This window comes from Ailuropoda melanoleuca, chromosome 4 (assembly GCF_002007445.2).
Source record: "Ailuropoda melanoleuca isolate Jingjing chromosome 4, ASM200744v2, whole genome shotgun sequence".
Classification (NCBI taxonomy): Eukaryota; Metazoa; Chordata; class Mammalia; order Carnivora; family Ursidae; genus Ailuropoda; species Ailuropoda melanoleuca.
Window position 1 is genome coordinate 36,073,081 of NC_048221.1, and position 22,663 is coordinate 36,095,743.

At 40.4% G+C, this 22,663-nt stretch overlaps 1 protein-coding gene across 7 annotated transcripts in view; it reads left to right on the forward strand.

Moving 5' to 3' along the window:
* Positions 1 to 22,663, forward strand: part of MITF (melanocyte inducing transcription factor) — a 215,171-nt gene that overhangs the window by 181,743 nt on the left and 10,765 nt on the right. For 4 of the 7 annotated variants that reach the window (XM_011235226.2, XM_011235225.2, XM_034658638.1 and 1 more), the window contains exons 3-8: positions 1,297 to 1,524; positions 2,576 to 2,659; positions 4,804 to 4,899; positions 11,745 to 11,862; positions 15,071 to 15,145; positions 20,534 to 20,609. In XM_011235226.2, coding sequence (XP_011233528.1) covers positions 1,297 to 1,524; positions 2,576 to 2,659; positions 4,804 to 4,899; positions 11,745 to 11,862; positions 15,071 to 15,145; positions 20,534 to 20,609 — 677 coding nt within the window. The remainder of the gene's footprint in view (positions 1 to 1,296; positions 1,525 to 2,575; positions 2,660 to 4,803; positions 4,900 to 11,744; positions 11,863 to 15,070; positions 15,146 to 20,533; positions 20,610 to 22,663) is intronic. The other 3 variants (XM_034658637.1, XM_002927611.3, XM_011235231.3) reach the window with 1 other exon arrangement.

Consider the following 22,663-nt stretch of genomic DNA (forward strand, 5'->3'; position numbering starts at 1 on the left):
AAAAAAAAAAAAAAAAAAAGCCTCTTGTGTGAATGGTTTTTTTTTTTTTTAGCATGCATAACTAATTAGCTTAGGTTATTATAAGCAGGGCTGCTGTGATAAAGTTTCCGGTGGTGTCTCGGGATACCTTGTTTATAGTGCCTTCTCTATGCCAGTCAGTCTTCGAATCGGAATTACAGAAAGTAGAGGGAGTGAATAGCCTACCGTTTCTCGTTGGATTGGGGCCACCTAAAACGTTGTTATGCTGGAAATGCTAGAATATAATCACTATCAGGTGAGCTTTATTCTTATTCATCTTTAGTGTCTGAAATGTAATGCAATAAATTGAGTAATTCACCTTTTCATGTTATTGTACTCTTTCCAATAAGTGCAGGTCTACTAGTTTAATGCTGTTTACTGTTTGATACCTTAAGAAGTAATTCAATGTGGTTTTGAACAAAGTAAATATTAGTGGGGTATTTTTTCCCCTAGTGCCTGGCTGTGCTCTCTCCATCAGCTCCTGTTCAGAGCTCATAAGATTAAATTGTGTTTATCAAGGAAAAAGTAACTTTAAATTGAGTATCATTGATTTAAAAAAAAAAGTATTTTTAATTCTGTATTAGGATTTATAAGAAAGGAGGAAAAAGATCCTGGTGGCTTCACAGTCATGCCTTGAAAAACACACACATGTAAGTGTGAGGCATTTTGAAAGAAACTACTTCCTGGAGAATTGTTTTTTATGTTGAGTTCAAGATCTTAATTAAAATGTTGAATAATCATGTCCAAATGAAAGTGGGAGGAATTAATCTACAACTAGTTGATTTAATCATCAGAATGTTTCTGTTTATTTTCTACAACCGTTTTACAGCTGGCTCTTAAGGAGGTTTGTTGTTGTTTTTAAACAGAAAGCTGTTCTGTTTGCCAAGGGAAGTAAAATAAATTGTTATGCTCCTTTTTCTAGATTGTTGTTCTGATCTCAGTAAACCCTTACAGTCATGCTGGGGAAAGTTTGACCCTCCAGATGGTTGCAAATTTTAAATTATTGGACACGAGCAAAAAGGGCACAAGGTTTCAAAGAGATGTGCTGCTAATGAGCAGGAAATAAAACAGGACAAAGTATTACCCCAAATCCTGAGAGTTAGACTTTAAACTTCAGTAATATCAAAATCCATTAGCACAGTGCCTGGTACATAACAGGGGCTTAATAATTTATTCTGTTGGTGGACTGGCCAATCTCATGTTTGTGCGTGAGAAAAGAGCTGACCGAAACTCACGAATAACGGCGCTGTCTTCTCTTCCCTCCGTGGCTATGTTCAGGTGCAGACCCACCTCGAAAACCCCACCAAGTACCACATACAGCAAGCCCAAAGGCAGCAGGTAAAGCAGTACCTTTCTACCACTTTAGCAAATAAACATGCCAACCAAGTCCTGAGCTTGCCATGTCCAAACCAGCCTGGCGATCATGTCATGCCACCAGTGCCGGGGAGCAGCGCACCCAACAGCCCCATGGCTATGCTCACACTTAACTCCAACTGTGAAAAAGAGGTAATTCATGTCTCCTCCCCTCTCCTGTCTTCTTACACTAAATGAATGTCTGTTGGATATTATTCCCACACTTGACTGTGGACTCTTTTATCTGTCTGCGGGGCCACATGCGCCAGCCTTTGTCCCAGATTCTGCGGTGTGGCCACTGCCGTCTGGCCTCTTCACGCCGTCACCGGGTTCTATTGGGTTGTGGCTCAGGACGGGACACCTGGCCGCTCCAGAGTGGGACGTGGAGGCGAGGACACTTTCTCTCCCACCCAGTTTCTGCTCCGTCAGCCCAGCGGTCTCTTCTCTTCAATGCCTTTCCATTTACAAAGCAGTAAAAATGCAGAGGAGGAGAAGGCAAGGTGGAGAAGGAAAAGCAAAAATAGAAAAGGTGTGGGACAGGCGGTTTAGAAGTTCCGCTTGTTGTGAATGTCTGGAATATTATTTTTATTTCTCCCTGAGTTGAAGGAAAAAAAAGCACAGAATGTGCGTGGATGGATTTGAATAATGTAGCACATGAGAATTTAACAGAAAAGCAAAGGTTTTAATTGCTAGATAAATTCCGTTTCGTAATAAGATTGCCGCTGCCGTGAAATCTGCTTTTGTAAAGGCTGGATTGGAGATGAGATCCAAACACACCTCAAGCTAATTGTTGCATCAAAATTGGAAGCATAAAAATGCGAGGGGAGAGTTGTGATTTAATGCCTGTATTTCCAAATTACGAGATGATAAGCCTCGTTTTAATGGAGTTTTACTGTACTCTGAAATGTTCCTGTGATTTCAGAGGTGACTCTTCTGAAGTTGCTGAATTTTAATTTCTAGGGGGACTAAGTCTTTTCCCCTGTGCCCAAACCAACTGTCTTATTTTTCTCTGTCCATATTTGTCATCTGTCAAGCTGACTCAATGGAAGTTCTTTCCGCACTATTTTATTTCTCGGTTAGATCCACTTTGTTTGAAAGCTTATTAGTCCATCTTGTCGCTGCACCATCAGCCTCGTGTGAACATGTCATTGAACAGTCATTTGCAAATCCAAGTCATGGGCTGATTTTGCTTGTGTTTTTGCAGGGATTTTATAAGTTTGAAGAGCAAAACAGGGCGGAAAGCGAATGCCCAACTATGAACACGCATTCACGAGCGTCGTGCATGCAGGTATTGAATGACTCGGCAGCCCAAGGATGTAACACTGTGTAATGAGAATCTATATTTGTGGCTCATCACACCTTCCTGATGACTTAAGAGTTTTTTCCCCCTCATTGATTTTTTTTTTTTAATAGAGAAAGCTATGAACAGGGCCATTTTCTTCATAGTGTCTCATGATTAAATAACTCTGGGAAATTAAAGTTAAAATGCACTTTCCCTAAGTTGCTTCAAGTCATTAAAAAGTGCTTGAAATGCGTAAATTTTGATACGTAAAATATAATATGCTGTACTTCACTTAGATGCCATCATCAATGTGTTACACACATTTGTAGGGTGGCAACTTCAATAGGCTATTAGTAAAACCACGCTATGCATGTGATTGTGTGTGTGTGACAGAGAGATCTATATGTTGTTTTATAAAATGGAATCTCATGAAACACGCAATGGAAGCTTTATTAATTTAATAATACTTCATGTATTTTTCCCAAGTGATAAGAGATTCTTTTATAACATCCTATTTAATAGATATATAAATAATGCTACATTTACTAACATATTTATATATTTTAAAATGTGTGTATAGATATAAAAGAGAGAAGAATAACCATTGAAATTTTTTTTTGCTTTTCTATATTTTCTGTTATTAACTTGCTTTTGTGGTTCTTTTTTTTTATCAGAAAAAGAAATTATTAAAAAAAAAAACTATCACACCAAGCCCACTAATTTTATTTCCCTAAAAGAATTTACAATGAAAGGTTGATCATAAGTCCTCTGGCCCATTTGCCTATTCAGCTCAATTAGAAAATCATCTCTTGAAAGCAAACAAACAAAACTGTTGTATCTAGAAATGAAACTAGTAAACTGCTGGCAGTTATTCAGAACTGACCTGCAATTCTTCTTCTTCGGGGGTCACTTAATAACCCTCTTTTTTTTTTTTTTTTTTTTAATTTTTACTATATCCATGGCACTGTGAGCATTTTGTATGGTTTATCCTGAAATCTCACAGGAATCCAAGAAGGCAGTGAGTATTATTAGTATTATTAGCCCCATTTTCCTGATTGGCCTTTTGAGGCTCTTAAATATTGAGGGCTTTCCCCTAATACAGGAAGTAGGAGAATGAGGATTCCAAGCCCTGTGGCACTGGAGCCTGTCCCCTTTCATTGGAAATGGTAAAAAGACGTAAAGGAGCATTCCTCTGAGTGTTGAGATTTCATTGTGCACTTGTGAAGCAGTATGTATTTCCAAGCATGTGTGCATGTTCATACACACACACACACGCACACACACCCCGCAGCCAGCTCAAATACATCAGGTGTTTACAAAGAAATGTTTTCACAGCCTTGTCTTTGCAACTGCTGCAATGCACATGTAATCACCGTTGTTTATTATCATAACTGATGTTTTGGTACTTCAGGAATAAAATTGATCTAGTGGGAACGTCAGCTCCATGACTGTAATGATAACCTCGTCCTGGTGTACTCCCCCGGGAGTACCGAGCACACTGGCAGCTGTACAAGGAGAAACTTATTTCACTAGTCATTGTAGGATCCGTGCAGGGTTAGCCAGCAGCCTGAGAGCCCCAGTGCCCCACACGTCCCTAGGAGAGCAAAGGTCTGAGTTACCAGCTGGGTCGTCTTACTGTAAGGAGGGTCTACAAAGGCCAGGGGGTATGGTCTTGAGAGGGAAAAAAAGAAATGGCAGCCATCCTCCATCTTGCCTGTTTGGGGGAGGCAGTTGAGTATAGCCCTGGAGAGCATGGGTTCAAGTTGTGCCTCTAACCCTCTTCCGTGTATGACTTTGGGCAAGTTCCTTCTCATTTACTTCACCTGGCAAATTGATATACTAATGGTACCTACACTGATAGGGCTATTCTGAGGGGGGAAATAATTTAACCCATCAAAAGCCCTGAACCCGGTGCCTGGCACCTAGTAATCCCTCACTAAATGCTGGTTGCACGTGTCGTCCTTATCACCTGTTAGTGTCCATGACCTTCCGTGATGTTCATACTTGGGAGGAAGAGGGCAATAATTTTGTAGCATCTAACTGAAGAGCATTAGTGCTTAGGGTAAGAAAAGACCACGGATCTCTTTTTGGGTGGCTTTGCACAGTTTCTGCTTATGTTTGTCTCTCTTACGTTGCCCTTTTTCCTGCAGATGGACGATGTAATCGATGACATCATTAGCCTAGAATCAAGTTATAATGAAGAAATCCTGGGGTTGATGGATCCTGCTTTGCAAATGGCAAATACGGTATTGATGGCTTTTTTTTTAAGAAAATCTTGAGTTATTTCCAGTGTTCTCTCCCTTTTCCTGAACTTTTAGTTTATTTCTGCAAGTGATCAATTGAGAAATTTATTAATAATAAAACAGAGACTTATTTCAGGATCACAAAGAAGTGACTTTGACATCAGAAATTAAGAATTTCTCATGGGTTTATTGGTAACCCCATGATAAAGCTCTGCGTTCCCCGGAGTCCAAGTCCACTTTCAGTAGGACATCAGGCCTTCCAATTCTGCCTGACATCTAATGCCCAACTTAGCACACTGCCACCAAGGGGAATACTTGGATTGCACTATTCACAGTAGCGTTCTAGTTGGCCTGAAAAATGAATGCAGTTTTTAAGGGCAGAACCTTCCTCTTCACGGGAAATAGAGTGACTGACATTCGAGGTGCCTTTCTTCAATAGCCAAATTTATTCTGATTTTGGTTAATAAATTAGTGGTTTAGTAAATTTACTTCTCCCTATAATTTGGAGCCTTGCCCCTACTTGGTTTTTTTTTTTTTTCCCCACTCCTTACAGTGGTGTCTTATGTTTCCATTTTGCTAAAGTCTTATTGTAGATCTTATTTAGTCCTTCTAACAATTCTGTGAATCTAGTCCTTGCAATAATTCTCTGGGTCAAGTTGGGGTGGTATCATTGCCCTCGTTTTTAGGATTAAAAAGGTTAGCTGGTTTTACACGGGATTACATAGCTTCAATGTGTCAGAGTCAGGACTTCTCAGTAGGCTTTGAATACCTTGTCTGATCTTTTTCTGTTTTCTATGAGAGCAATGCCATGAGACTGTCATAGACTTTAATAACCTGTGTTTAAAAGACTAACTCCCATAGGGGAAAAGGGGTGAAGGGGAGTTGTTCTTTAATGGATATGGAGTTTGATATTTGCAATATGAAAAAATTCTGGAGATGTGTTTCACAACAGTGTGCATAGACTTAACACTACTAAACCGTGCACTTCAAAATTATCAAGACGCTAAATTTTATGTCATATGTATCTTTACCACAATAGAACCTTTTTTTTAAAGAATAAATTCATATAATAAATTCCCTCAGCCAGGGAACATGATAGCCCTTACTTACTTACACCAAAATTCTTAGTGAACTAAGTTTTATAGGTAGCATTTTCTTTTTTCCATCTTGGTCCTGTTCTTTCAGTTCATTTATCTGGAGTCCTGAGGGGTGAGGCCTTCCCTGGCCACCCCAAAGTCTTTTCTGGGATCTTTAATTTCTGTCAACTTCCTACCCATGTAAATTCACTCCCTGATTCTGAACGAACTAGGTGTTCTGTAGTCTTGACAGATGTCTCCATGTCAGACTCTCCCCACACTTTCCGAGCCCTTGGTTGGCTTCTGTAGAACCCTTCTGTGTCCAACTTTGTCCGTCTTGTGAGGCAGACTATACTTGCCAGCAGGCAGAATCCTAGGATCAATGTGAGCAGGACACTTGGGAGACCTTGCACTATGGAATTTATAAATATATCCGGAAACGTGGGTATATTTACAACGTTTTCAGTGCCCTAGCAGCAATTATTAGCAATGGCCCAGTCATCCCTGAGGAACTTTGCTTGATGAGGGTGGTCATTTTGCCAGTGGTGTCGGATGGTATCTAGTCATACTAGGAGGACTCTAAAGTTATTACGATTTTTTACAAATCATTTCTAAAATTTTCTCTAATGGTGAGGATCTTGAAGTCATCTGAACCAATCTGGTATTCAGTGCTTTGGCCTCCTCTTGCATATCGTCTGTATCCCTCCCCCCCATACACAGAAAAACTAGGCATCCATCTTCTGGAAGGCCTTTAATGAAGGACATGCACTAATTCACAAGAGAGGCTGGAAAGCACAGAGGTCAGGAGTTGGAGATTTGTGATCGTATCTAGGTTCATATCCAAAGTCTGCCATTTCCCGTGACCCTCCATGTTACTTAGCTTCTTGAAGTTCTACATTTCTCCATCTCTAAAATTGGACTGATAATTGTACCTACCTCCCATGGTCATCTCATAAAGTATATATAGTATTTAGCATTGGAAACATAAGTTGTACCCAACAATACCTATATTAAGTATAATTTCTTACAATAGCAAATAATTTTGATAGTGTTTTATTCCGGTGATATTCCTTGAACATCCGTAATGTGCCCCAACTGTACTTCAAAATAACATCATACTTAATAATCCAGATATTACTCACGGTGTGTCTCTCTATGAATTCCAGACATGGGTCCAGTTTGCCCTCATGGAGAACTTGTCCTCATGACAACCCTTCTGAAGACAGTTCTCAAGACCCCCAATTGCTTCTCTCCTTTAGACTGAACACCCATGTCTCCTCAGTCATTCTGCATTAGAATGGAAATCTTACCCCTTCATTAGCTGATTGCTTCTAAGCTAACTTTAAGATTGAATTAGTGTTTGTTAAATACCTAATATGTCACCAGCCCTGGGCGAGGTGCTGTGGATAAAAATGAGTACAGTATGCTTCCTGTTTTCATGGGGCTCACCAGTCTGGGAAGGGGACACCCTGTCAGATGTTGAATGGAGGAGGATAATTCAGGGGCAGAGGGGCCATCTTAAGGGAGTTCCTGGATAGGAAAGATCCCCTGGGCAGAGTTGAATTAATTGCCAGCCAGGGGAGGAGTAACTTGTAGCCACCCTCAGATGTCACTGATTGTCCAGGTATTCATTACTTCTCTATATTTCCACCCTGAAAAAGTCTAAATGTAGCCCCTTTGGAGCCAGCCCATGACAAAACTGTTTCAGCAGTTTGCTGTTAGAGGAGACACAGTATAAAATAGAGGTTAGGTCCACAGACTGTGAGCCAGATAGCTGAATTCAGCGCCTACTCTTGAGTGAGCTATTTGACCTCTCTGCCTCTCTCTTTGTCTGAAAAATGGGAATAATAATAGCATCTAAAACAATAGAATCCGAATGAAAATTGTAAGAGTTAATCTACAAAAAGCATTTAGAAGAATCTTGGTTCTGATATGCTCTTACTAAATGTTAGTTACTAGCTCTTATTCTTAGTTAATTTTGAGTTTGGGTTGTCAAAATAAATAATAAAGCTATCAACAACTCACTAACATTTTAACACCCCCCCCAATAGAGTTTAAATGTAATGTTCTTCGTGTTAGGCATTTTTTCCCTTTTATTTGATTCTTTGATATGCTTTATTTCAAGTTAACTTCTTAAAAAAAATAAAGTGGAGGGAGCACTTAGAGAGGAAACTATCCTAAGGGAATTGGAGTCTAGAAATAACTATTCTGAGAGCACAAGGGCCCTCTTGTACCATTACAAACAAAGAATAAAAGTCCCAGTTTACTTGTGCTAACAGTGCTCAATTGATATTCAGAGAAGGGGAACATCCAGAAAGAAAAAAATAATAACATTTTACAATGATCATTTACTTGGAAAAATATTCATTTTGGTGGAGGAGAACATTGAAGAACTCAATTCGGACCAAGTTCGGGGCACAGACCCACATGTGTCTACCTTCTCTTTCTTTGTCCCTATCAGACCGTGGCTTCTGTCCATTGTACAGCTTGGTATGCCAGAGGTGAAATCTTGTCCATCAGGTGAATGCGCCAGATAACCCAGCAAAGACACAGCATAGCCACATTAGCAGAACATGCCTCGTCCTCTTCCTTAGCTCCAAAGATCTTATTTTGACCCAGTTATAATGCTTATGGGCTAGTTTTTCTAACCCAGCAGGGGAACCACAGAATCCTTTCTTAAATATGCATGGCTGATTGTTAATTAGCCACATTTCACCAACCTTCCTTTTAGTAGCTTCAACAAATGACAGCCGTTAATAACAAAGAACGTGTAAGGCACCATTTCGGGGCCGAGTCTCTGGCCTTCAGCATGATTAATATTTGGGAGGATAATTCTTTGTTGCGGGGCTGTCCCGCCCATTGTCGGGTGTTTAGCAGCAGCCTTGGCCTCTACCCACTAGATGTCAGCGGTCTCCTCTCCCCCAGTTGTGACACCCAAAAAATGGCTCTAGACATTGACAAATGCCCTCCACTGACAATGGAGAAGCCTGATTTGAACACTGGGTGGTTACTCCAGCCCTGTAGTTCCCTTGATTCCTGTGTTTAGATTTGCACTGTAGTCTGATAAACTTGGTGCGTTGGTTGACAGGATACTTAGCAATTAACATGGCGCATGGCGTAGTCGATCCAAGTGGAAATGAACTTGACTGTTGAAAACAGACTGGGAATACAGTACTTTGTAGAAAATTACATTACTCAGAATGGCAGTATCGATCACTTAAACACCGTGTTTCACCCACTCGACCTCTAGTTCGTAGAAAAGCCTGTGAGAGGGGTGATAGGATTGCCACTTTTGAAAGGGGGCACCATGCCTCAGAGAGGTTAGTATCACACAGCAGGTCAGTAACACAGGCAGGTTTTAACCCAGTTCTCTGACTCCTAAGCCAGCCTGCACTATTAATTTGCAAATTTGAGTATCTGCACTTGGCTAGTGAGCAGCTAGGTTTTTATTTGCTTAGAATCAGTTGGAGAGTAATTGAAAATTGCAGTTTTGAATTGGTTTATCAGCAGCTGACACTGCCCCCCAAATACTGCTATTAACATAGTGTATGGACCTCCTGCCACAAAGCTCCATTCAGACGGAGCGAGAGCCATGGCTCTTCTTTGTAAAATCAATTAAGACAACGTAGATAAAGTGCCTGGCCCAGAGTAGGAGCCCACAAAAAACTGTTCCCCAGCAAAATATTCCGGGAGATTCTATGCTGCCGACTCCTAATCGGCAAGTATTGGAAAAGCAGCCGAAGCAGGAAATCTTTTAGAGAAGTAGGAGGAGGGTTATAAGCCACTTTTTGGACTGGAAGTAATGATGTCTGACCTCAGTGAAGGATCCGATAAGGTATCTTGTTATAGAGATTTTAATTCATCTCCCTTCTTGGCGGGTACGGCTGTCAGTCCTTGTCACTCACAGCAGTCTGGTCTGCCCAACGCATTCGTGTCTGGGGACGTGTCTCATTCCCAATTTTTGTTTCTTTTGCCCTCTGTCTCTCTCTGTCTCCCTCCCTCCCTCCTTTCATATGATCCTGCATTTACAAAGTATACATGCACATAGTTTCCTTTAGAATGTGTTTAGAAAACATGGTCTTGTCCCAGAGAAGCTAGTAATTAGTTATCTGTCCGTTCAGTGTAAATCCATTGAGGACTTAGAGGTTTTTTTTTTTAAAGCTTACTGTATGGATCTCTTGCCTATTAATTTTCCGTAACAAATCATCACAATAACACAATTGCGTTGTTTTGCTTACAGTTTACATTTGAAAAGATGATAGATATGATTTGTATTTCTAGAGGCATGGAAATATTTTTTTAGCTTGTTGCATTGAATCTTGAAGCCACAATCTTGGTTTATTAATACTCAGTAGTTCCTTCAAAATCTGAAACTCCAGAAAGATAGGAGGATAAATCTTTGGAATCCAGAGGGGTTACAAGATGTCCTAGCAGCTTTATGAGTTTTGATACACTGACTCTCTACAGGGTTGTATTGAGACATTGCCTACCTTTCACTTTGCTGCCTTAAATTGGACAAGACCAGAACTGAGCACTGAGCAAGACTGACCCTGGAAGGTGACCTATTTCAAATAAGACCATTTAGTAAAATGACAGCTAAGAATCACAGTCGCTGGTTATCAGGTTTTTAGCTGTGTGTTAGTGGCCATTGGAGAAAATGAAAGGTGAGACGTGCAGTAGAATCTCTCCTCGAAAGCTCTTGGTCACTGAACAACTTGAATGCCGTCTCAAGTACTTTTCTCAGATGTACAGTGAAACTTAGAGTGTAGAATCAAGGATGGGGTGGGCTAAATGCTCTAAGTCTTCCTTGGTAATGATAGTAATAATAGTTATAATAGTTACAGGACTTGTTTGAATGAAGCTGGGAATAGGGAGCTTCTGCACTACAATAGTGGGGTCACTGAACTGTGCCCCCGTAGTTACTATTCAGAACTTTATTTCAGAGGGTGGGAACCTCTTAACGTCTGCAAACATGGGTGCATTGAACTCCTTCAGTGGATGAGGGACAGGGAAATGCATATACGACAAAAGAAAATCAGCATCGGGGGCAGAAAGAAGTTCACTACTTCAGAATATTCAGTGCAGAACTGGAGAGGAAACACTCTTAAGCTAGCTTGAGAGAGCTAAATATTTCTTTACTGGTGTGGGTTTTTTTTTTTTTTTCAGTGTAAATTTTTGTTCTTTAAAGTCAGTGGGCTCCCTCTTGTGGCTCTGTGAAAGATTTCAGTTTCAAGGAAGAGCTTTCCTTTAGCAATAAGGAAACCATTTCTTTCCCAGTAGAAAACACCTTTCTTTGCTTTTCCTTATAAAATAAAGAGAGATGAAAAGGGAGAGGGGAAGAGAGGGAAGGAAAAAAAGTGACTGTGATGGAAAACCTGATTTGGTGAAAAGGTCATGCCGCATAGAACCCCATTTTACGGTAATAGCAGCATTTCCTAAACATCTACCATACACTACTGGATGTGCTGGCTAGTGAAGTGTGCCACGTTAGCCACCGTGCATGCTCAAAATACTACTAGAAGCTGGTTGTAGAACCATCTTATGGGGATGAGATTCTGCGCCCTTTCTTCTTTCAAAGGGAATGAGCTGAGGTCACCATTTATGTGAGTGGAAAGGTAAATATGTCATGCTTTCCTGTTTTAAAAAATGAATTTTTTTTTTTTTTTACATCAAACCATTTCTTTTAAATAAAGTCCGGAATAGATCTGGGTTCTAGCTGAATAACCTAGAAATTGTTCAGCAGTTCATTTCTGTTACCATTTCTCTTTCTAGTTACCTGTCTCTGGAAATCTGATTGACCTTTATGGCAACCAAGGCCTGCCGCCCCCAGGCCTCACCATCAGCAACTCCTGTCCCGCCAACCTTCCCAACATAAAAAGGGAGCTCACAGGTAAATACTGGCAACTGTGCCTCCTCCTGGGGATTTTCTGTTAATTTTCTGGCAAGCAAAGTTATCAAAATTGTAACCTCCGGACTCTTCCCAGTTTGTAGACATACTTCTTTTCGGTCTGTGCAGTGGTGAAATCATTGAGGAGTATTTTAAGGTGGAGGATTTATACTTGAAAATCCTGTTTTCCAGTATTTCTTGAGGTACTGGGAGTTGGGGCTGCTGTCACTCCAAGGCACCATTATTATGCCATTGACACCCATCGTTGTGGCTTTGGCTGCTGTCCCCTTTGGGGTGGGGGCAGCAGGCAACACTTTTAATTATAAAATGTCTCCACCCAGTCTGGTGTTTATGTTACTTACCAAGCCCCTAGAGGCATTCCAGTTTGAGAACCCTGGTCTGAATTGTTTTTTGACACTGATTCAAGCCCGCGTTTGTCAGGATAGGGTAAGAAGGAATTTCTTACATCTTACAGATGCCTCCTGTTATTTTTGCTACATCATGTGCAAAAGATTTATTACACAGAGTAAAAAAATAGATTATAAAATGGAGCAATGGGTATTTGTTCCTGAGGCAAGTGTGAAATTATCTCTTTTGCCATTTTGTTGAACGCTTTAGGGAAGGCATTTGGCCATTACAACACGACGAAACTACATTAGAACTGGCATTCTACCATGCTGAGTTTTATGGCCCTCACCTCATCCCCCTTTTTAATGTTTGGTCCTTGCATCTTGCAGGATTAGGTGAACAGTCTGAGAATATGAAGTATATATTTGGTGCAAAAAATTCCTGTTTGTTCAAGGGTGTCTTTTTAAAAAAATACTTCAGAAGATTGTGGCAGGATAAAGACAGTTTAAAAAAACATTGTTTGGGGTTAAAAGAGGTAATAAATTAATTACTATGTAAAACCCATTGAAAGTCAACAAAAAGCGGTACCCTCCCAGGAAGGAAAAGTATCATGAAGTCTTATAAATTAATGCTATATGAGAGCTGTACTAAATAATGATAAAATGTGATTAGCATGGTATGAACAGAATTCTTACAACTTACGTGCAAAGTAGACTCTTTTTTTAGATTAAAAAAAGGTTTATTTATTTTAGAGAGAGAGAGCATGAGTGGAGAGAGGGGCAGGAGTGAAGGGAAGAGGGAAAGAGAGAGACTCTCAAGCAGAGTCCGAGCTGAGCACAGAGCCTGACGTGGGGCTCAGTCTGACAGCCCTGAGATCATGACCTGAGTTGGAACCAGGAGTCGGAGTCGGAAGCTTAACTGACTGAGCCCCCCCAGTGCCCCCAAAGTAGACTTTTGAATTATGTATATGATTGTTTCTTCAAAAACAGAACAACAGGGGCAGGGAGTGGGAATGAGAGAAATGGGTAAGGGAGTATAAACTAATTTATTTAAAAAAAAAAAAAACAGATATAATGAACTATACACGTCTAGAATCACCTTGTATCTTAGAAGATGCCCAGTCCAGGCAGGAAAAGGAGAAAATGGACAGGAATTAGGGTTCTGAACACTACTAGCTTGAGAGGCAGCATGAGGTAGCCAAAAGAGAATTGGTTTAGGAGTCAGATCTGACCTAAGGGGAAAAATTATCTTTCCCACCTGTGTTAGGATCTGGTCAGGAAGCGGAGGCACAGTGATTTCACCAGGGGAGGTTTAAGATAAAGAGTTGTTAACCAGGTACAGGCACTTAGCTGCTAAGAGAGGATGAATACTATCGAATACCCTGAGGCTGCAGGGGGTTATCTAAGCTTGGAAAAGAGCCCTCCCCGCCAAAGCCAAGTCTACCCCCTCGGAGAGGATGTGGGTGAAGCTACCAGACGGCAGAATAAGTTCACAGGATTGCCTTGACCAAAGCTGGTCCACAGTTGGTGGGTTGAGGTTGACGGGCAGAAAACCATGGTTGTGGGGATGGCAAACTGAAAGAAAAAAAAAAAGAAAAGAAAAAAAGAAAAAAAAATTAAGATATTGAAGGGGAGGGTGTATAAATAAGAGCTGTCTGTAATGCACGTGTGAGAAAAAAAAGTAGAAAATGATTTGGATTGATCTTCCCAATTAAAATAATTCAGCTTCTGAATTATTTATATATATGTATGTATATAGTATATATAATACAGAAATAATAAATGTGTATACATATATAAGCTTCAGTGGCTTTGAGTTATGCTAAAAAGATTTTTAATTTTGGGTAAAACTCTGAATGATGGTAGTGTAATGTTTCAGATACCACTTGTGAAAAGAAAGTGACAGAGGTCCCAGAATGGCCAGATTAATCAAACTGTCTTTTTCTTGTTTTGTTTTGCCTTTTGTAAGGTCATCCCCCCACAGAGATCTCGCAAGAGTTGCGATGCAAATATATCTTTTCAGATGGAGTTGCCACCAAAGGCCTTTCTGTACCCTATTCCTATTTTTGTTTTTATGAACTCAGGCTAGTAGGATCTGAGTTCCTCAGGGTCATCATTTTATTCTAGCAAGTTCTGTTGGAACCTAGCTTCAAGTTCCAAAAAAAAAAAAAAAAAAAAAAATCTATTTCCACCAGAGATCTGACATGATAGCTACTCTCCCCAGTTTTCATGTCAGTGTGTTACAAAGGCATCAAAGAAAGAACGAAAAGTTCTGTTGCATGAAAAGAAAATTTGACTCCCGGGGATCTGGATGGCTCAGTTGGTTAAGTGTCCAACTCCTGGTTTTCAGCTCAGGTCATGATCTCAGGGTCCTGGGATCAAGCCCCAAGTAGGGCTCTGCCCACTGCAGGGAGTCTGCTTGAGGTCTTTCTCTCTCCCTCTCCCTCTCCCTCTGCCCCTCCCGCTCCTGCTCTCTCTTTCTCTCTCTCTTTCTGAAAGAAATAAATAAATCTTGGAGGGAAAAAAAAAAGAAAATTCAACTCCTGATAATAGAATATCCATAGCAAATTTCCATAGTTTTCTAGTTATTTTTCTTCTTGTATGTTTGTAGTGTGTCAGACACCTTTGTTACTGGTCTTTTACCATTTTGTAGAAGCCAGGACTTTGCATTTATTTGATACATACTGCTTTTGAAAAAATACAAGCTTTTGAAGAATCATGATTTTAAAAACCCTATTTTTTTTATTATGAGAGTCTGGTCAGATAAGGTTCCATATATATCTAGGACATGAGATGTTTTGTAGTGTACGTCATTGTGTGCCTTAAACAGTTCCCATTTCTAATTACTTCATTCACGTGCACAGCGTGTATTTTTCCCACAGAATCTGAAGCGAGAGCATTGGCTAAAGAGAGGCAAAAAAAGGACAATCACAACTTGAGTAAGTTGGTTTTATGTTCATGATGTTTGATATTGGAGTGGGTGTTCCCCCTTATATCAAAGTTGTTTGAAATCTTGTGGGAGGAAATTGACATGCATAGCTGTTAAAGGTACATTTATGGAAGAAAAAATGGTTTTCAGAGAAACTAAGGTTTTTCCCGTATTTTATCTATGATGAAATTGAAATTTTTTCCAGTATTCTGAAGAGTATTTGCTTATTTATAGTAATAGTTTTGTGTGTGTGTGTGTGTGTGTGTGTGTGTGTGTGTGTGTGTGTGTTTGGTGAGAGGGAGACTTGATCCCCAACTACCCAATTATAAGTGTTGCTAACGCTGGAACTTATTAACAAAAGGGGATTACGGGATCACCTTCTCCAGTGAGGTTTGAAAGAAAGAAAAAAAAAAAGAAAAAGAAAGAAACAGAGGGGAGTCCGTGGATGAGGTAGTCTCCCAAATTTCTGACTTGAACTGTGACTTAAGAAAATATCTCCCAACATTTAAAATTATTTTTGTGTCTTTAATTTACTCTTAATCAAATCTTTAAGCTTTTGCCTAGGAGAACTTAAGATTTTTGTTTCATAAACAAAAGTAAAAGAGCCAGCACAGTTCAAAAAAAAAAAAAAAGAAAGAAAGAAAGATTGGGTTTGGCGTATGTGTGAGTTTTTCACCTCACGGCCTCCTGTCCTCTTCTTCACAAATTGAGTTTTAAGAATGTAAGTTACATATAGATACTCTGTCCTCATCAAAATGGTAAAATGAGACCAGAATTTAAAGCGATAGAATAAAGCTCGAGCTCTCCTCTGATCCCCGGGAGTCATCATCATCGTTGCTGTTGTTGTTGTTGTTGTTTTCAGTTTGCTGTTGGTCTTCCCAGCCTCTGCCCATGTATTTAAGAGTACACACACATACACATGCACACAGAGAAGAAATAGTGGTTTTTTGTGTGTCTGCTGTAACTCAGACAGCATCATGTCATCCATACTTGTTGCTGTTTTTGTTTTTTTTTTTTTAAAGATTTTATTTATTTATTTGAAAGAGATAGAGACAGCCAGCGAGAGAGGGAACACAAGCAGGGGGAGTGGGAGAGGAAGAAGCAGGCTCATAGCAGAAGAGCCTGATGTGGGGCTCGATCCCATAACGCCGGGATCACGCCCTGAGCCAAAGGCAGACGCTTAACCACTATGCCACCCAGGCGCCCCCATGCTGTTTACTTTCTTACTAAGCATTCTGTCCCAAAGAACTTCTGCTGTTCTTAGTCTAGACCTGTCTTGTTTTTAACGACAGTTGCATACCGTGCCATAGCATGACTGTGTGAAGTTCAGTAATCCTGCCACCACAAAGTGTGGATGTTGCTTCCAGTTTTTCCCAGTTACAAACCATGCCGTAGTGAGTATTTGCACACACTCCTCTGGAGAAACAAACTCCAGGTTAAGTACTGAGAAATGGAGTCTCTGGGTCCCAGAGGGGGGTGAGTTCTTTCCTTTACTAGATTCTGCCCTTCCCAGTTCCTGTTTCAGGTATGAGAAGCGTTGCTCCTTTCTACCAAAAGATTTGCACTAATATGTCTAAGGTCTCCTCCAGCTTCAGAGGAATTATACTTGAAGATACTTCTTCTTTTCAAATAACTTAGAATTAAGATAATTAAGCATTATCCAAAACTTCACGTAAGTGCAATGTGGAAAACTAAGCTGGATCTTGTCAAAAACAATGCCTTCACTTCGGCACTGGAACTCTCAAGTTTAGGGTTGTCAGTAAAGTCTAAACATGATCAGGTCTCACTCTGAGGGCTATAAAAACATACTAAAATCTCATCTAACCATTAGAAATGAGTACTCAAGGTTAGGTTGTCCAGTGGCGTAGCTCTTCCTCTCCTGGAAGCTTACCTTGTAAAAGTAGTTGCCATAACATGCACAATAAAACATTCATGTATTTACTCGTAACTATTTATCGAGCCCCCATTTTGTAACGAGGCATTTCCCTATGAAAGCGAACCAGACAGACAGGCTTCCCACTCTTATGAGCTTCCATTTGAGTCAAGGGCAGACGGACTAGATGAGCAAAAAAATACAGTAAGGTGGTGTTTTCAGTAGAGAGCGAGAACTACAACAGGAATAAAATGTGTATGTGGGCATTGGCTAAAATGTCCCTTACACCGTTGACAGCGAGGGAGGAATTGGAAGTAGTCTAAATAGTCATCAGTGGAGTATTTGTAAGTAAATTCTGGGATATCTACGTACGGGATACTCAGTGGCTCAGGAAGAATGGAGTTGGTCTGTTTCACCTGATTTACATGGATGTCCACAATATATTACTGAGTGAGAAGAGCAAGTGGCAGAATAATATGTACAGCATCTCATTATGTAAAAAGATCACAGTGGGTAGGGATGTGTGTGCGTGTGTGTGTGTGTGTGTGTGTGTGTGTGTGTGTGTGTGCTGGGAGAAGATTTAGGAGTTTACCTTTATCATTGACAATTTCTTCAGGCATAGGTGTTGCATGGTGTAAAGAGTTGGCTTTTTCTTCTTCCTTTATGCACTTTTATATGTTTCGCAATATTTCACAAGTTATAATAAAAAATAACTGGGGAGGGAAGGCACTGCATTAAATAAAGGGTAGTATATCTAAATGTTGCATGATGTCAACAATATACTGTTAAGTGAGAAAAGATAGATGCGGAATCCTTTGTACTGTAATCCTACTTTAAATGTATCATTCTTTGTTTAATACTTAGTTCCTGAGGGCCTACTGGGTACCAGGTTCATATGGGTACTTGGAATGCATTAATGAATAAATATTCATTGTGCATGCAACAGGACAGAGTGTCAGGATGAACATGGGAGGAGGTGGTGGTTCAGTTTTAAATAGGGTGGCCAGAGAAGGCTCATAGGTAAATTTGAGTCACTACCTGAGGTTGGGGCGGACAGAGCCATTCAGATAGCTGGGGGGAGAATGTTCCAGGCAGGGTGAAGAACAGTATGAAGTCCTGAAGTGGGGAGTCCTAAAGTGGTTGAGGAATTGCAAGCAGCCCATGGGGCTGAAGGGGAGGTGGGACACAGGTGAGTCATGACAGAAGATGTGGTCAGGGAGGGAGAGGAGAACATGAGGTCAGAAGCGTGGGAACCCACCAGATCCTTGTAGGACTTGGCTTTTGTCTAGGTGAGGTGGGAAATGATTGGCAGGTTTTCAGCATGGGGTTGGATGTTCTGACTTAGGTTTTGACAGGATCCCTCTGCCCGTTGTGGTCTAAGTAGACCAACGTGGGAAGCAGTGGGCGTGGGTGGCACAGAGACACTGCAGTCATCCAGCGAGAGAGGATGGTGGCTTCTCTCAGGTAGCAGTGGAGGTTGGAAGTGCACAGATTCTAGAAATATTTTGAAGGTAGAGCCAACAGACTTTGATGTGGGATGTGAGAGGAACGGAGGTGCAGAATTGATTCCAAGGTTCTGGCAGAAGTAACTGGAAGGATGGAGTTGCATTAAATGAGGTGGAAAAGCCTGTGGGTAGAGTTATTTGAGCATGGAAGACCAGGAGCTTGTGTGTGGAGTATTGGGGCTGCTCATTAGACCTCCCTGTGGAGACATCTAATAGTCAGACATATGAGTCTGGGGTTCCAAGGACATGTCTGAGCTGGAAATAAAACTAGGGAGGTCATCAGTGTATATGTGGTGTTGAAAACCATGAGACTAAATGAGGTCACCACTAAGCGAATGTAGATCAAGAAGGGTCCCAAGAACTGTGCCCTGGGTACGCAGCATGTATGCAGAATAAAAAATCACCCCAAAGAATGTATAAGTAACTTAGCAGTGATCATATCTGGATCATAGGGGACTTTCACTTCACCTTATGTATTTCAGTGCTGTTTGAGTCTTTATGATTATTGCATGCTTGGAAAAGTAAGAAAGCATATCATGCTTCAGAGTTTTAGAGGAGCTTAGCTAGAAGATCGGGGATCCAAAAATTCCTTCTTTAGAACCATTGAGTATCACTATTTCTATTTTATAAAAGCTTAATGATAAGGCAGTATTTTAAATAACTGATTGAATCATGGAAGTGATCGCACAGCTAAGAAAAAAAAAACAATATGTCTCAGAAAAGTAACACATAATATTATTTACCAAAGTGTAAGGAGTATTAGTAGGTCAAATATAAACATGTAACAGGACATACTATGTTTAAAGTGAAATATTAACATCTTTAATCCAATTTATAGACCTGAAGTTATTTGGAATTTATTTGCCAGAGTGGGTTAATTAGGAACATTTATTAACTCATATGCTTTACTCTTTCATCCTCCTCTAAGAAGGTGATAACTTAGCTAACCGTGCAACTGACTTGATAAACTAGGGATGCCGTGAGGGTGCATGGGGTAGTTGAACAAGCTGGACTTCATTCCTAGGCTTGTGTTGCTCAGTACTGTAGTCACTCAACACAGCTGCCTGCTGAGCACTTGAAAGGTGGCGAGTTCAAAATGTGATGTGTTTGTAAGTATAAAAAAGACACTGGATTCAAGAATTTAGAACCAGGAAAGAATGTACAATATTTAATTTATTATTACTTATATAGATGACAGGTGGAAGTGATAGTATTTGGGGAAATTGGGTTTACAGAAATACTCAAATTAATTTTACCTCTTTCTTTTTACTTTTTCAATGTGACTACCAGAACATTTAAAATTACAGAAATAACTTGCATTATATTTCTATTGGGCAGCACTGGGGCCAGAGCAGGGAGTTTTGTATGGCCTAGAGGCTAAGAATGTTTTTCACATTTTTAAATGGCTAGAAAAAAATTGTAAGAAGAATATTCTGGGATAGGTGAAAATGATATAAAATCCAAATTCTGGCACCCAGTGCTTCTTGTTGGTAGACTTGCGTTGCCAAAAAAAAAAAAAAAATCTATGGAAATCTATTTTCTCTTTTGTTATTTAGGGGCCTACATAATATCCTCAGTTTTGCCATTTGGCCCTCAACGCCAAAAGTAGCTCATTATCTGGCCCTGTAAAAGTTGGCTGCCCCCTAATCTGAATCCTCAGGGTTGAGTTCTGGCTGTTCCCACTTATTGCTGCCTGTCCTTGTCAAGTCCCTGGTATCCGCCAAGTAGTTGTGACATTTGTAATTGAGGATACTAACTCCAGTTTCAGTGGTGCGACAGGATCAGACGAGAAATTACAGTCTCGGGACTTTGTAAATGATAAAGTTCCGTACAAAGGTAGCCCATTTTTTGGAAGTGTTTTAACCTCAGTACCAAAAACAGGGTAACAACGGGGAAATACAGATTCGGGTTATATTGCCTTGGGCCGGCAAAGTTAATGCGCCCACGGCTTCAACAGGTTAGACTCAATGTGTATGTGGCACTGTTACTAATCATCCCTTCCTGTGCTCTTTTCTTGAAGTTGAACGAAGAAGACGATTTAACATAAATGACCGCATTAAAGAACTAGGTACTTTGATTCCCAAGTCAAATGATCCGTGAGTACAATTCCATGTTCATCCACATCGTATATTTTTTGGTACCTTAATGTTTATTCATATGTTGCAAAAAGTGCACAGTTACAGAAACTAGGGTCAAGAAGTCCCCCCTCTCCCTCTGGTTTTACTTCTGGTATACTTCCTGTACCCTTTTTTTTTGATTAGTCTCGTCAAACTAAAATGTTGAGAGAAATCAACTGAACTGTATTCAAGGGGTACTGGACATCAGCTATTCGCTTTGGATTTGAGGAGGTGACTTTCTGAAACCTGAGACTCCTTGGCAAATGACCACCAAGCTCCTAGAAAGATTCTCCTAACGGTTCGTGCAGGACAGGGGTTTCGGTAGCTGTTTAGACTGGATCTGCTGACTGTCTGTTGTATGACTCATGCAGTATCTCTGAGCCCTGAGAGCTGGTATTAGAGACTTCAAGTTCAACAATATTCAACAGACAAAAGGTCAAAAAAATTTTTGTCCTTAGATGCAAAAAAATGTTTGCCCTCGGTATGTTTTACCAATCTGGAAAAAAGTAATTTTTTTTAAAGATTTTATTTATTTGACAGAGAGAGAGACAGCCATAGAGAGAGGGAACACAAGCAGGGGGAGTGGGAGAGGAAGAAGCAGGCTCATAGCGGAGGAGCCTGATACGGGGCTCCATCCCAGGGACCTGGGATCACGCCCTGAGCCGAAGGCAGACGCCCAACAGCTGAGCCACCCAGGCGTCCCGAAAAAAGTAATTTTTAATCCTCCTTTAAGTACATGTCAGCTAATTTGGGTTTCAGCTTCCGGTCTCTGCTCACCTCCCACCCCCCTTCGGACAGAGATAACAGTTGTAAAGATAATTTTCCTATCAGCAACGTCAGCAAGTAGGACAACAAATACACAATTTTTATCCATTAGAAAGTGGCCCATTTGAAGTAAGGGGCTGGAGGATGTACACATTTTAATGGCTCCCAAAGGCATCCGATGAAATTAGCCTTTGAATATGACCTTTTTAGCTACCTAATAAAATGTAAAGATGAAATCAAGCATTATTCATGCAAGGCTTATTAAATCTGCTTTTCACATTATTGTCAGGGAATTTGTGACAAAATAAAATACAATCATTGCCCACTGTAAGGTGGTTTTGATGGATGTACAAGCACAATTTCCATCATCAACATTTTGCTTTCCCAGGTTTCGAGGAAAGCCATTTTGAAACCCAAAACATTCAAATTCTCAGTTCTGCAGCACAAATTTATCCTACTAAGGGGCTGTGACCTTCATTTCCTATAGTCAGTCTTGCATGATAGTTGAAATTGAATTCCCATTTTCCTGTTCTTTATCAGCTTTCACTTTTTAGCATATTCTTTTAAACTGTAGCGTGTGAATCTCTTTAGCAATGTATTATGAAATTACGGGGCTGCAGTGAAAGCCTCTATTTGCATATCTTCTTTCTCTATTGTATTAGAATACTTACGTGTTTATAATCTGAACTGATAATGATCTTTAATTGTAGGCATTGTTTTAAGATAAATGGACTATAATCTCTAATGGGAGTTTTTCCATACCACTTTCTGGAACAAGCTCTGGGGCTACTATAGGGACAGGGTGCAGCTGACCAGGGTCTTGGCCCCATATGCTCTCCTCCCCTACAGCAGAGCTGCTTTTGTTGATTTATATATATTGGGGATCCTTTTATACTTCTGTATGAAAAAAGGGTTGCTCTCTAATTATAACAGAAAAAAAAAGTTAGAATACCCCTCCTTAAGCCTAAAAGCATAATTGATTGATAGGGTCTCACAAGGAAGCAAAACCTAGTAAGATAATTGGTTGGAATAGTCACTTTTTAAAAACTGCTTACATGTGTCAGTATGGGTTTTTCAACTTACTGGGCTAGTTAAGGCATCTTTCATTATGGTTACATTTCTCTCCAGCTGCTAAAGGGTCTGTTACTTTGATCTCAGCCCGGAACCTTAAACAAGTCAGCTCTGTGCTCCCTCTATCTCAGGACGCCTCCCTGGGTCGCTGTCTTCAGTGCTCAGACCCCAGGGATCAACCCCAGGGAATTCTCTGG